This window comes from Patiria miniata, unplaced genomic scaffold, assembly GCF_015706575.1.
Source record: "Patiria miniata isolate m_02_andy unplaced genomic scaffold, ASM1570657v1 HiC_scaffold_9, whole genome shotgun sequence".
Lineage (NCBI taxonomy): Eukaryota > Metazoa > Echinodermata > Asteroidea > Valvatida > Asterinidae > Patiria > Patiria miniata.
In genome coordinates, this window is record NW_024037076.1 from 13,709,647 (window position 1) to 13,726,287 (window position 16,641).

Below are 16,641 nucleotides of genomic sequence, written 5' to 3' on the forward strand. Positions count from 1 at the left end.
ACAACCGGCAGAAGTACCACTGTGGCTGATACTACTGTTGACGTCGAGACTACCACACAGGGTGTGACTACATCTGTTGAAACAACTGTCGCTGAAGGTATCACAACAGATCAGGTAACAACTACAGTTCCTCAGACATCAGCTGCTATCAGCACATCTACCAAGACCACTACTGCAGGTGCAGAGACAACTGCAGCAGCTGGTACATCAACAGCAGCCGAGACAACTTCTGAGGATAAGGTCACAACAGTCGGTGCCTCAACCGTGATCGGGACAACCATTGCAGCAGAGACAACTGCACACACCACTTCACCTGCACACACCACTGTTGATGAAGGTAGTACAATAGCTCCCGCAACAACCACAGCTGCTCAAACATCTGATATTGGCACAACTTCTGTTTTAACCACTGGGATTGAGACAACTGTTCCAGACAGAACTACAGAAGCTGTTACAAGCATGATATCCCAGACAATAACTGATGAGGAAGCCACGACCAGGAGAGATACAACTCTGGTTGAAACCACAGTTGTGGCAGAGACAACAACACCAGCAGTGACTACATCTGCTGAAACTACTTTTGCTGAAAGTACCACCACAGAGCAGAGATCAACTACAGCTGCACAGACGTCAGCTGGTATTAGCACAACTGTAGGAATAACCTCTGGTATTGAGACTACTTTGGCAGAGAGAAGCACAGAAGCTGTAACTCAAATAACATCTGAGACAACCATTCCAGAAATAGCCTCAACCTATAGAGCTACAACTGTGGCTGAAACTACAATTGTAGCAGAGGCAACAACTTCAATTGTGACTACACCTGTGGAAACTACTATTGCTGTAGGTACGACCACAGAGGAGGGAATAACCACAGCTGCACAGACATCAGCTGGTGCGAGCACATCCCTAGGAATAACCACTGGTACTGAGACTACTCTAGCAAAGAGCAGTACAGAAGCTTTATCCACCAGAACATCCCAGACAACTCCAGAGGTTGCCACAACCGGCAGAAGTACCACTGTGGCTGATACTACTGTTGACGTCGAGACTACCACACAGGGTGTGACTACATCTGTTGAAACAACCGTCGCTGAAGGTATCACAACAGATCAGGTAACAACTACAGTTCCTCAGACATCAGCTGCTATCAGCACATCTACCAAGACCACTACTGCAGGTGCAGAGACAACTGCAGCAGCTGGTACATCAACAGCAGCCGAGACAACTTCTGAGGATAAGGTCACAACAGTCGGTGCCTCAACCGTGATCGGGACAACCATTGCAGCAGAGACAACTGCACACACCACTTCACCTGCACACACCACTGTTGATGAAGGTAGTACAATAGCTCCCGCAACAACCACAGCTGCTCAAACATCTGATATTGGCACAACTTCTGTTTTAACCACTGGGATTGAGACAACTGTTCCAGACAGAACTACAGAAGCTGTTACAAGCATGATATCCCAGACAATAACTGATGAGGAAGCCACGACCAGGAGAGATACAACTCTGGTTGAAACCACAGTTGTGGCAGAGACAACAACACCAGCAGTGACTACATCTGCTGAAACTACTTTTGCTGAAAGTACCACCACAGAGCAGAGATCAACTACAGCTGCACAGACGTCAGCTGGTATTAGCACAACTGTAGGAATAACCTCTGGTATTGAGACTACTTTGGCAGAGAGAAGCACAGAAGCTGTAACTCAAATAACATCTGAGACAACCATTCCAGAAATAGCCTCAACCTATAGAGCTACAACTGTGGCTGAAACTACAATTGTAGCAGAGGCAACAACTTCAATTGTGACTACACCTGTGGAAACTACTATTGCTGTAGGTACGACCACAGAGGAGGGAATAACCACAGCTGCACAGACATCAGCTGGTGCGAGCACATCCCTAGGAATAACCACTGGTACTGAGACTACTCTAGCAAAGAGCAGTACAGAAGCTTTATCCACCAGAACATCCCAGACAACTCCAGAGGTTGCCACAACCGGCAGAAGTACCACTGTGGCTGATACTACTGTTGACGTCGAGACTACCACACAGGGTGTGACTACATCTGTTGAAACAACTGTCGCTGAAGGTATCACAACAGATCAGGTAACAACTACAGTTCCTCAGACATCAGCTGCTATCAGCACATCTACCAAGACCACTACTGCAGGTGCAGAGACAACTGCAGCAGCTGGTACATCAACAGCAGCCGAGACAACTTCTGAGGATAAGGTCACAACAGTCGGTGCCTCAACCGTGATCGGGACAACCATTGCAGCAGAGACAACTGCACACACCACTTCACCTGCACACACCACTGTTGATGAAGGTAGTACAATAGCTCCCGCAACAACCACAGCTGCTCAAACATCTGATATTGGCACAACTTCTGTTTTAACCACTGGGATTGAGACAACTGTTCCAGACAGAACTACAGAAGCTGTTACAAGCATGATATCCCAGACAATAACTGATGAGGAAGCCACGACCAGGAGAGATACAACTCTGGTTGAAACCACAGTTGTGGCAGAGACAACAACACCAGCAGTGACTACATCTGCTGAAACTACTTTTGCTGAAAGTACCACCACAGAGCAGAGATCAACTACAGCTGCACAGACGTCAGCTGGTATTAGCACAACTGTAGGAATAACCTCTGGTATTGAGACTACTTTGGCAGAGAGAAGCACAGAAGCTGTAACTCACATAACATCTGAGACAACCATTCCAGAAATAGCCTCAACCTATAGAGCTACAACTGTGGCTGAAACTACAATTGTAGCAGAGGCAACAACTTCAATTGTGACTACACCTGTGGAAACTACTATTGCTGTAGGTACGACCACAGAGGAGGGAATAACCACAGCTGCACAGACATCAGCTGGTGCGAGCACATCCCTAGGAATAACCACTGGTACTGAGACTACTCTAGCAAAGAGCAGTACAGAAGCTTTATCCACCAGAACATCCCAGACAACTCCAGAGGTTGCCACAACCGGCAGAAGTACCACTGTGGCTGATACTACTGTTGACGTCGAGACTACCACACAGGGTGTGACTACATCTGTTGAAACAACCGTCGCTGAAGGTATCACAACAGATCAGGTAACAACTACAGTTCCTCAGACATCAGCTGCTATCAGCACATCTACCAAGACCACTACTGCAGGTGCAGAGACAACTGCAGCAGCTGGTACATCAACAGCAGCCGAGACAACTTCTGAGGATAAGGTCACAACAGTCGGTGCCTCAACCGTGATCGGGACAACCATTGCAGCAGAGACAACTGCACACACCACTTCACCTGCACACACCACTGTTGATGAAGGTAGTACAATAGCTCCCGCAACAACCACAGCTGCTCAAACATCTGATATTGGCACAACTTCTGTTTTAACCACTGGGATTGAGACAACTGTTCCAGACAGAACTACAGAAGCTGTTACAAGCATGATATCCCAGACAATAACTGATGAGGAAGCCACGACCAGGAGAGATACAACTCTGGTTGAAACCACAGTTGTGGCAGAGACAACAACACCAGCAGTGACTACATCTGCTGAAACTACTTTTGCTGAAAGTACCACCACAGAGCAGAGATCAACTACAGCTGCACAGACGTCAGCTGGTATTAGCACAACTGTAGGAATAACCTCTGGTATTGAGACTACTTTGGCAGAGAGAAGCACAGAAGCTGTAACTCAAATAACATCTGAGACAACCATTCCAGAAATAGCCTCAACCTATAGAGCTACAACTGTGGCTGAAACTACAATTGTAGCAGAGGCAACAACTTCAATTGTGACTACACCTGTGGAAACTACTATTGCTGTAGGTACGACCACAGAGGAGGGAATAACCACAGCTGCACAGACATCAGCTGGTGCGAGCACATCCCTAGGAATAACCACTGGTACTGAGACTACTCTAGCAAAGAGCAGTACAGAAGCTTTATCCACCAGAACATCCCAGACAACTCCAGAGGTTGCCACAACCGGCAGAAGTACCACTGTGGCTGATACTACTGTTGACGTCGAGACTACCACACAGGGTGTGACTACATCTGTTGAAACAACTGTCGCTGAAGGTATCACAACAGATCAGGTAACAACTACAGTTCCTCAGACATCAGCTGCTATCAGCACATCTACCAAGACCACTACTGCAGGTGCAGAGACAACTGCAGCAGCTGGTACATCAACAGCAGCCGAGACAACTTCTGAGGATAAGGTCACAACAGTCGGTGCCTCAACCGTGATCGGGACAACCATTGCAGCAGAGACAACTGCACACACCACTTCACCTGCACACACCACTGTTGATGAAGGTAGTACAAAAGCTCCCGCAACAACCACAGCTGCTCAAACATCTGATATTGGCACAACTTCTGTTTTAACCACTGGGATTGAGACAACTGTTCCAGACAGAACTACAGAAGCTGTTACAAGCATGATATCCCAGACAATAACTGATGAGGAAGCCACGACCAGGAGAGATACAACTCTGGTTGAAACCACAGTTGTGGCAGAGACAACAACACCAGCAGTGACTACATCTGCTGAAACTACTTTTGCTGAAAGTACCACCACAGAGCAGAGATCAACTACAGCTGCACAGACGTCAGCTGGTATTAGCACAACTGTAGGAATAACCTCTGGTATTGAGACTACTTTGGCAGAGAGAAGCACAGAAGCTGTAACTCAAATAACATCTGAGACAACCATTCCAGAAATAGCCTCAACCTATAGAGCTACAACTGTGGCTGAAACTACAATTGTAGCAGAGGCAACAACTTCAATTGTGACTACACCTGTGGAAACTACTATTGCTGTAGGTACGACCACAGAGGAGGGAATAACCACAGCTGCACAGACATCAGCTGGTGCGAGCACATCCCTAGGAATAACCACTGGTACTGAGACTACTCTAGCAAAGAGCAGTACAGAAGCTTTATCCACCAGAACATCCCAGACAACTCCAGAGGTTGCCACAACCGGCAGAAGTACCACTGTGGCTGATACTACTGTTGACGTCGAGACTACCACACAGGGTGTGACTACATCTGTTGAAACAACCGTCGCTGAAGGTATCACAACAGATCAGGTAACAACTACAGTTCCTCAGACATCAGCTGCTATCAGCACATCTACCAAGACCACTACTGCAGGTGCAGAGACAACTGCAGCAGCTGGTACATCAACAGCAGCCGAGACAACTTCTGAGGATAAGGTCACAACAGTCGGTGCCTCAACCGTGATCGGGACAACCATTGCAGCAGAGACAACTGCACACACCACTTCACCTGCACACACCACTGTTGATGAAGGTAGTACAATAGCTCCCGCAACAACCACAGCTGCTCAAACATCTGATATTGGCACAACTTCTGTTTTAACCACTGGGATTGAGACAACTGTTCCAGACAGAACTACAGAAGCTGTTACAAGCATGATATCCCAGACAATAACTGATGAGGAAGCCACGACCAGGAGAGATACAACTCTGGTTGAAACCACAGTTGTGGCAGAGACAACAACACCAGCAGTGACTACATCTGCTGAAACTACTTTTGCTGAAAGTACCACCACAGAGCAGAGATCAACTACAGCTGCACAGACGTCAGCTGGTATTAGCACAACTGTAGGAATAACCTCTGGTATTGAGACTACTTTGGCAGAGAGAAGCACAGAAGCTGTAACTCACATAACATCTGAGACAACCATTCCAGAAATAGCCTCAACCTATAGAGCTACAACTGTGGCTGAAACTACAATTGTAGCAGAGGCAACAACTTCAATTGTGACTACACCTGTGGAAACTACTATTGCTGTAGGTACGACCACAGAGGAGGGAATAACCACAGCTGCACAGACATCAGCTGGTGCGAGCACATCCCTAGGAATAACCACTGGTACTGAGACTACTCTAGCAGAGAGCAGTACAGAAGCTTTATCCACCAGAACATCCCAGACAACTCCAGAGGTTGCCACAACCGGCAGAAGTACCACTGTGGCTGATACTACTGTTGACGTCGAGACTACCACACAGGGTGTGACTACATCTGTTGAAACAACTGTCGCTGAAGGTATCACAACAGATCAGGTAACAACTACAGTTCCTCAGACATCAGCTGCTATCAGCACATCTACCAAGACCACTACTGCAGGTGCAGAGACAACTGCAGCAGCTGGTACATCAACAGCAGCCGAGACAACTTCTGAGGATAAGGTCACAACAGTCGGTGCCTCAACCGTGATCGGGACAACCATTGCAGCAGAGACAACTGCACACACCACTTCACCTGCACACACCACTGTTGATGAAGGTAGTACAATAGCTCCCGCAACAACCACAGCTGCTCAAACATCTGATATTGGCACAACTTCTGTTTTAACCACTGGGATTGAGACAACTGTTCCAGACAGAACTACAGAAGCTGTTACAAGCATGATATCCCAGACAATAACTGATGAGGAAGCCACGACCAGGAGAGATACAACTCTGGTTGAAACCACAGTTGTGGCAGAGACAACAACACCAGCAGTGACTACATCTGCTGAAACTACTTTTGCTGAAAGTACCACCACAGAGCAGAGATCAACTACAGCTGCACAGACGTCAGCTGGTATTAGCACAACTGTAGGAATAACCTCTGGTATTGAGACTACTTTGGCAGAGAGAAGCACAGAAGCTGTAACTCAAATAACATCTGAGACAACAATTCCAGAAATAGCCTCAACCTATAGAGCTACAACTGTGGCTGAAACTACAATTGTAGCAGAGGCAACAACTTCAATTGTGACTACACCTGTGGAAACTACTATTGCTGTAGGTACGACCACAGAGGAGGGAATAACCACAGCTGCACAGACATCAGCTGGTGCGAGCACATCCCTAGGAATAACCACTGGTACTGAGACTACTCTAGCAGAGAGCAGTACAGAAGCTTTATCCACCAGAACATCCCAGACAACTCCAGAGGTTGCCACAACCGGCAGAAGTACCACTGTTGCTGATACTACTGTTGACGTCGAGACTACCACACAGGGTGTGACTACATCTGTTGAAACAACCGTCGCTGAAGGTATCACAACAGATCAGGTAACAACTACAGTTCCTCCGACATCAGCTGCTATCAGCACATCTACCAAGACCACTACTGCAGGTGCAGAGACAACTGCAGCAGCTGGTACATCAACAGCAGCCGAGACAACTTCTGAGGATAAGGTCACAACAGTCGGTGCCTCAACCGTGATCGGGACAACCATTGCAGCAGAGACAACTGCACACACCACTTCACCTGCACACACCACTGTTGATGAAGGTAGTACAATAGCTCCCGCAACAACCACAGCTGCTCAAACATCTGATATTGGCACAACTTCTGTTTTAACCACTGGGATTGAGACAACTGTTCCAGACAGAACTACAGAAGCTGTTACAAGCATGATATCCCAGACAATAACTGATGAGGAAGCCACGACCAGGAGAGATACAACTCTGGTTGAAACCACAGTTGTGGCAGAGACAACAACACCAGCAGTGACTACATCTGCTGAAACTACTTTTGCTGAAAGTACCACCACAGAGCAGAGATCAACTACAGCTGCACAGACGTCAGCTGGTATTAGCACAACTGTAGGAATAACCTCTGGTATTGAGACTACTTTGGCAGAGAGAAGCACAGAAGCTGTAACTCAAATAACATCTGAGACAACCATTCCAGAAATAGCCTCAACCTATAGAGCTACAACTGTGGCTGAAACTACAATTGTAGCAGAGGCAACAACTTCAATTGTGACTACACCTGTGGAAACTACTATTGCTGTAGGTACGACCACAGAGGAGGGAATAACCACAGCTGCACAGACATCAGCTGGTGCGAGCACATCCCTTGGAATAACCACTGGTACTGAGACTACTCTAGCAAAGAGCAGTACAGAAGCTTTATCCACCAGAACATCCCAGACAACTCCAGAGGTTGCCACAACCGGCAGAAGTACCACTGTTGCTGATACTACTGTTGACGTCGAGACTACCACACAGGGTGTGACTACATCTGTTGAAACAACCGTCGCTGAAGGTATCACAACAGATCAGGTAACAACTACAGTTCCTCAGACATCAGCTGCTATCAGCACATCTACCAAGACCACTACTGCAGGTGCAGAGACAACTGCAGCAGCTGGTACATCAACAGCAGCCGAGACAACTTCTGAGGATAAGGTCACAACAGTCGGTGCCTCAACCGTGATCGGGACAACCATTGCAGCAGAGACAACTGCACACACCACTTCACCTGCACACACCACTGTTGATGAAGGTAGTACAATAGCTCCCGCAACAACCAAAGCTGCTCAAACATCTGATATTGGCACAACTTCTGTTTTAACCACTGGGATTGAGACAACTGTTCCAGACAGAACTACAGAAGCTGTTACAAGCATGATATCCCAGACAATAACTGATGAGGAAGCCACGACCAGGAGAGATACAACTCTGGTTGAAACCACAGTTGTGGCAGAGACAACAACACCAGCAGTGACTACATCTGCTGAAACTACTTTTGCTGAAAGTACCACCACAGAGCAGAGATCAACTACAGCTGCACAGACGTCAGCTGGTATTAGCACAACTGTAGGAATAACCTCTGGTATTGAGACTACTTTGGCAGAGAGAAGCACAGAAGCTGTAACTCACATAACATCTGAGACAACCATTCCAGAAATAGCCTCAACCTATAGAGCTACAACTGTGGCTGAAACTACAATTGTAGCAGAGGCAACAACTTCAATTGTGACTACACCTGTGGAAACTACTATTGCTGTAGGTACGACCACAGAGGAGGGAATAACCACAGCTGCACAGACATCAGCTGGTGCGAGCACATCCCTTGGAATAACCACTGGTACTGAGACTACTCTAGCAAAGAGCAGTACAGAAGCTTTATCCACCAGAACATCCCAGACAACTCCAGAGGTTGCCACAACCGGCAGAAGTACCACTGTTGCTGATACTACTGTTGACGTCGAGACTACCACACAGGGTGTGACTACATCTGTTGAAACAACCGTCGCTGAAGGTATCACAACAGATCAGGTAACAACTACAGTTCCTCAGACATCAGCTGCTATCAGCACATCTACCAAGACCACTACTGCAGGTGCAGAGACAACTGCAGCAGCTGGTACATCAACAGCAGCCGAGACAACTTCTGAGGATAAGGTCACAACAGTCGGTGCCTCAACCGTGATCGGGACAACCATTGCAGCAGAGAAATCTGCACACACCACTTCACCTGCACACACCACTGTTGATGAAGGTAGTACAATAGCTCCCGCAACCACAGCTGCTCAAACATCTGATATTGGCACAACTTCTGTTTTAACCACTGGGATTGAGACAACTGTTCCAGACAGAACTACAGAAGCTGTTACAAGCATGATATCCCAGACAATAACTGATGAGGAAGCCACGACCAGGAGAGATACAACTCTGGTTGAAACCACAGTTGTGGCAGAGACAACAACACCAGCAGTGACTACATCTGCTGAAACTACTTTTGCTGAAAGTACCACCACAGAGCAGAGATCAACTACAGCTGCACAGACGTCAGCTGGTATTAGCACAACTGTAGGAAAAACCTCTGGTATTGAGACTACTTTGGCAGAGAGAAGCACAGAAGCTGTAACTCACATAACATCTGAGACAACCATTCCAGAAATAGCCTCAACCTATAGAGCTACAACTGTGGCTGAAACTACAATTGTAGCAGAGGCAACAACTTCAATTGTTTCTACACCTGTGGAAACTACTATTGCTGTAGGTACGACCACAGAGGAGGGAATAACCACAGCTGCACAGACATCAGCTGGTGCGAGCACATCCCTTGGAATAACCACTGGTACTGAGACTACTCTAGCAAAGAGCAGTACAGAAGCTTTATCCACCAGAACATCCCAGACAACTCCAGAGGTTGCCACAACCGGCAGAAGTACCACTGTGGCTGATACTACTGTTGACGTCGAGACTACCACACAGGGTGTGACTACATCTGTTGAAACAACTGTCGCTGAAGGTATCACAACAGATCAGGTAACAACTACAGTTCCTCAGACATCAGCTGCTATCAGCACATCTACCAAGACCACTACTGCAGGTGCAGAGACAACTGCAGCAGCTGGTACATCAACAGCAGCCGAGACAACTTCTGAGGATAAGGTCACAACAGTCGGTGCCTCAACCGTGATCGGGACAACCATTGCAGCAGAGACATCTGCACACACCACTTCACCTGCACACACCACTGTTGATGAAGGTAGTACAAAAGCTCCCGCAACAACCACAGCTGCTCAAACATCTGATATTGGCACAACTTCTGTTTTAACCACTGAGATTGAGACAACTGTTCCAGACAGAACTACAGAAGCTGTTACAAGCATGATATCCCAGACAATAACTGATGAGGAAGCCACGACCAGGAGAGATACAACTCTGGTTGAAACCACAGTTGTGGCAGAGACAACAACACCAGCAGTGACTACATCTGCTGAAACTACTTTTGCTGAAAGTACCACCACAGAGCAGAGATCAACTACAGCTGCACAGACGTCAGCTGGTATTAGCACAACTGTAGGAATAACCTCTGGTATTGAGACTACTTTGGCAGAGAGAAGCACAGAAGCTGTAACTCACATAACATCTGAGACAACCATTCCAGAAATAGCCTCAACCTATAGAGCGACAACTGTGGCTGAAACTACAATTGTAGCAGAGGCAACAACTTCAATTGTGACTACACCTGTGGAAACTACTATTGCTGTAGGTACGACCACAGAGGAGGGAATAACCACAGCTGCACAGACATCAGCTGGTGCGAGCACATCCCTAGGAATAACCACTGGTACTGAGACTACTCTAGCAAAGAGCAGTACAGAAGCTTTATCCACCAGAACATCCCAGACAACTCCAGAGGTTGCCACAACCGGCAGAAGTACCACTGTTGCTGATACTACTGTTGACGTCGAGACTACCACACAGGGTGTGACTACATCTGTTGAAACAACCGTCGCTGAAGGTATCACAACAGATCAGGTAACAACTACAGTTCCTCCGACATCAGCTGCTATCAGCACATCTACCAAGACCACTACTGCAGGTGCAGAGACAACTGCAGCAGCTGGTACATCAACAGCAGCCGAGACAACTTCTGAGGATAAGGTCACAACAGTCGGTGCCTCAACCGTGATCTGGACAACCATTGCAGCAGAGACAACTGCACACACCACTTCACTTGCACACACCACTGTTGATGAAGGTAGTACAAAAGCTCCCGCAACAACCACAGCTGCTCAAACATCTGATATTGGCACAACTTCTGTTTTAACCACTGGGATTGAGACAACTGTTCCAGACAGAACTACAGAAGCTGTTACAAGCATGATATCCCAGACAATAACTGATGAGGAAGCCACGACCAGGAGAGATACAACTCTGGTTGAAACCACAGTTGTGGCAGAGACAACAACACCAGCAGTGACTACATTTGCTGAAACTACTTTTGCTGAAAGTACCACCACAGAGCAGAGATCAACTACAGCTGCACAGACGTCAGCTGGTATTAGCACAACTGTAGGAATAACCTCTGGTATTGAGACTACTTTGGCAGAGAGAAGCACAGAAGCTGCAACTCACATAACATCTGAGACAACCATTCCAGAAATAGCCTCAACCTATAGAGCTACAACTGTGGCTGAAACTACAATTGTAGCAGAGGCAACAACTTCAATTGTGACTACACCTGTGGAAACTACTATTGCTGTAGGTACGACCACAGAGGAGGGAATCACCACAGCTGCACAGACATCAGCTGGTGCGAGCACATCCCTAGGAATAACCACTGGTACTGAGACTACTCTAGCAAAGAGCAGTACAGAAGCTTTATCCACCAGAACATCCCAGACAACTCCAGAGGTGGCCACAACCGGCAGAAGTACCACTGTGGCTGATACTACTGTTGACGTCGAGACTACCACACAGGGTGTGATTACATTTCTTGAAACAACCGTCGCTGAAGGTATCACAACAGATCAGGTAACAACTACAGTTCCTCAGACATCAGCTGCTATCAGCACATCTACCAAGACTACTACTGCAGGTGCAGAGACAACTGCAGCAGCTGGTACATCAACAGCAGCCGAGACAACTTCTGAGGATAAGGTCACAACAGTCGGTGCCTCAACCGTGATCGGGACAACCATTGCAGCAGAGACAACTGCACACACCACTTCACCTGCACACACCACTGTTGATGAAGGTAGTACAATAGCTCCCGCAACAACCACAGCTGCTCAAACATCTGATATTGGCACAACTTCTGTTTTAACCACTGGGATTGAGACAACTGTTCCAGACAGAACTACAGAAGCTGTTACAAGCATGATATCCCAGACAATAACTGATGAGGAAGCCACGACCAGGAGAGATACAACTCTGTTAGTAACCACAGTTGTGGCAGAGACAACAACACCAGCAGTGACTACATCTGCTGAAACTACTTTTGCTGAAAGTACCACCACAGAGCAGAGATCAACTACAGCTGCACAGACGTCAGCTGGTATTAGCACAACTGTAGGAATAACCTCTGGTATTGAGACTACTTTGGCAGAGAGAAGCACAGAAGCTGTAACTCAAATAACATCTGAGACAACCATTCCAGAAATAGCCTCAACCTATAGAGCTACAACTGTGGCTGAAACTACAATTGTAGCAGAGGCAACAACTTCAATTGTGACTACACCTGTGGAAACTACTATTGCTGTAGGTACGACCACAGAGGAGGGAATAACCACAGCTGCACAGACATCAGCTGGTGCGAGCACATCCCAGGGAATAACCACTGGTACTGAGACTACTCTAGCAGAGAGCAGTACAGAAGCTTTATCCACCAGAACATCCCAGACAACTCCAGAGGTTGCCACAACCGGCAGAAGTACCACTGTTGCTGATACTACTGTTGACGTCGAGACTACCACACAGGGTGTGACTACATCTGTTGAAACAACCGTCGCTGAAGGTATCACAACAGATCAGGTAACAACTACAGTTCCTCAGACATCAGCTGCTATCAGCACATCTACCAAGACCACTACTACAGGTGCAGAGACAACTGCAGCAGCTGGTACATCAACAGCAGCCGAGACAACTTCTGAGGATAAGGTCACAACAGTCGGTGCCTCAACCGTGATCGGGACAACCATTGCAGCAGAGACAACTGCACACACCACTTCACCTGCACACACCACTGTTGATGAAGGTAGTACAATAGCTCCCGCAACAACCACAGCTGCTCAAACATCTGATATTGGCACAACTTCTGTTTTAACCACTGGGATTGAGACAACTGTTCCAGACAGAACTACAGAAGCTGTTACAAACATGATATCCCAGACAATAACTGATGAGGAAGCCACGACCAGGAGATATACAACTCTGGTTGAAACCACAGTTGTGGCAGAGACAACAACACCAGCAGTGACTACATCTGCTGAAACTACTTTTGCTGAAAGTACCACCACAGAGCAGAGATCAACTACAGCTGCACAGACGTCAGCTGGTATTAGCACAACTGTAGGAATAACCTCTGGTATTGAGACTACTTTGGCAGAGAGAAGCACAGAAGCTGTAAATCACATAACATCTGAGACAACCATTCCAGAAATAGCCTCAACCTATAGAGCGACAACTGTGGTTGAAACTACAATTGTAGCAGAGGCAACAACTTCAATTGTGACTACACCTGTGGAAACTACTATTGTTGTAGGTACGACCACAGAGGAGGGAATAACCACAGCTGCACAGACATCAGCTGGTGCGAGCACATCCCTAGGAATAACCACTGGTACTGAGACTACTCTAGCAGAGAGCAGTACAGAAGCTTTATCCACCAGAACATCCCAGACAACTCCAGAGGTGGCCACAACCGGCAGAAGTACCACTGTTGCTGATACTACTGTGACTACATCTGTTGAAACAACCGTCGCTGAAGGTATCACAACAGATCAGGTAACAACTACAGTTCCTCAGACATCAGCTGCTATCAGCACATCTACCAAGACCACTACTGCAGGTGCAGAGACAACTGCAGCAGCTGGTACATCAACAGCAGCCGAGACAACTTTTGAGGATAAGGTCACAACAGTCGGTGCCTCAACCGTGATCGGGACAACCATTGCAGCAGAGACAACTGCACACACCACTTCACCTGCACACACCACTGTTGATGAAGGTAGTACAATAGCTCCCGCAACAACCACAGCTGCTCAAACATCTGATATTGGCACAACTTCTGTTTTAACCACTGGGATTGAGACAACTGTTCCAGACAGAACTACAGAAGCTGTTACAAGCATGATATCCCAGACAATAACTGATGAGGAAGCCAAGACCAGGAGAGATACAACTCTGGTTGAAACCACAGTTGTGGCAGAGACAACAACACCAGCAGTGACTACATCTGCTGAAACTACTTTTGTTGAAAGTACCACCACAGAGCAGAGATCAACTACAGCTGCACAGACGTCAGCTGGTATTAGCACAACTGTAGGAATAACCTCTGGTATTGAGACTACTTTGGCAGAGAGAAGCACAGAAGCTGTAACTCACATAACATCTGAGACAACCATTCCAGAAATAGCCTCAACCTATAGAGCTACAACTGTGGCTGAAACTACAATTGTAGCAGAGGCAACAACTTCAATTGTGACTACACCTGTGGAAACTACTATTGCTGTAGGTACGACCACAGAGGAGGGAATAACCACAGCTGCACAGACATCAGCTGGTGCGAGCACATCCCTTGGAATAACCACTGGTACTGAGACTACTCTAGCAAAGAGCAGTACAGGAGCTTTATCCACCAGAACATCCCAGACAACTCCAGAGGTTGCCACAACCGGCAGAAGTACCACTGTGGCTGATACTACTGTTGACGTCGAGACTACCACACAGGGTGTGACTACATCTCTTGAAACAACTGTCTCTGAAGGTATCACAACAGATCAGGTAACAACTACAGCTTCTGAGACATCAGCTGCTATCAGCACATCTGCTAAGACAACTGGTGCAGAGGCGACCACAACGGATCAGGAACCTGCCACTGCTGAGGTCACCACTGTAACTCACTCTACAACAGACCCTGCTACAACTTATGGAGATGGTACCACCTTACCAGGTCAGACAAGCACTGCTGAGGTTACCACAACAGATAGATTAACCCCTGTTTCTGACAGTACAACTTCAGCAAAGACAACATTAGTTGCCGATACGACTAGCGCTGAGAGAACTGTTGTTACTACACATGTCGAATCGACAGTAAGCCAATCACCTACCACCCTGGAAAAATCAACAACAGTTGAACAGACTGAACCTGAGATCAGCACTGCATCTGAAAGTACAACTGTTGGTGAGACAACTGTAGCAACGACAAAAGAGTATACAACCAGTGCCCAAGAAAGTACTTTCGCTGAAACTACAACTCCTGCACAGACAGCAGTTGCTGCCGAGACCACCACTGCAGCACATACAATAGAGGCTGCTGAGACCACATCTGCAGCAAGCACAACTAGTCTTGGTCCCACTGTTTTGGAAACCACATCGGACCGCGTTTCAATGGTTTCAGAAGCAACAACAAAAGCTTATGAAACATCTAGTCCGGAAACGACATCTGCTGGGGCCAGCACAGTTGTTCAAAGCACATTTGTTGCTGAGACAACTGTTGCAGATGTAACCACCATCGAAGGTCCAACAACTACTCTGGGAGTAGGTACTTTAGGCAAAGTGACTACATTGCCCGAGTTCACAACTCCAGCACAGACAACATTTGATATTGAGAGCACAGCCGCAGCAGGGGAAACAAAAGTATCTCAGACAGCAACTGCTTCAGAGAAAACCACAGCCGATGTTGCGACAACTGCTAGAGATGGTACTACCGCACCGGGCCAAACAAACAGTGTTGAGGTTACCATGACAAAGAGATTAATCTCTGTTTCTGAAAGTACAACTCCAGCACAGACAACATTTGATATTGAGAGCACATCTGCAACAGAGACAACAAAGGTGTCTCAGACAACAACTGCTGCAGAGACGACCACAGCCGCTGTTCAGACAACAGGTCAGGAAACCGGCACTGCTGAGGCCAGCACTGTAGCTCACTCTACAACAGATGTTGCGACAGCTGCTATAAATGGTACTACCGCAGCAGGCCAGGAAAGCACTGTTGAGGTTACCACGACAAAGATTTTAACCACTGTTTCTGAAAATACAACTTCGGTTGCTGATACAACTAGCGCTGAGAGAAGTGTTGTCACTACACCTGTCGAAACGACAGTAAGCCAAGCAACGACCACCCTGGAGAAATCAACATCAGTTGAGCAGACTGAAGCTGAGGTCAGCACTGCATCTGAAAGTACAACTGTTGGTGAGACAACTGTAGCAACGACAAAAGAGGATACAACCAGTTCCCAATTAAGCACTTTGGCTGAAACTACAACTCCAGCACAGACAACAGTTCAGGTTAGTGCTTCAGGGCAGAGTAGTACTGCCAAATCAAGCACCATTGTGGAGCAAACATCAGCA

At 47.2% G+C, this 16,641-nt stretch overlaps 2 protein-coding genes across 2 annotated transcripts; both read left to right on the forward strand.

Annotated features, from left to right (window-relative positions):
* Nucleotides 1–1,968: 1,968 nt before the first annotated feature.
* Nucleotides 1,969–14,877, forward strand: LOC119720872 (mucin-5B-like; the record flags this gene model as incomplete). Its single annotated transcript, XM_038190738.1, has 13 exons — nt 1,969–2,028; nt 2,968–3,027; nt 4,360–4,416; nt 4,927–5,025; nt 5,947–6,006; nt 6,520–6,567; nt 8,521–8,619; nt 10,957–11,037; nt 12,262–12,309; nt 13,246–13,308; nt 13,531–13,605; nt 13,957–14,031; nt 14,833–14,877. Coding segments are annotated over 13 exons (870 nt in total), but the record flags the coding sequence as incomplete, so codon positions are not given.
* A 93-nt stretch (nt 14,878–14,970) lies between these two features.
* Nucleotides 14,971–16,583, forward strand: LOC119720873 (galactose-specific cell agglutination protein gsf2-like; the record flags this gene model as incomplete). Its single annotated transcript, XM_038190739.1, has 2 exons — nt 14,971–16,483; nt 16,567–16,583. Coding segments are annotated over 2 exons (1,530 nt in total), but the record flags the coding sequence as incomplete, so codon positions are not given.
* Nucleotides 16,584–16,641: the final 58 nt, after the last annotated feature.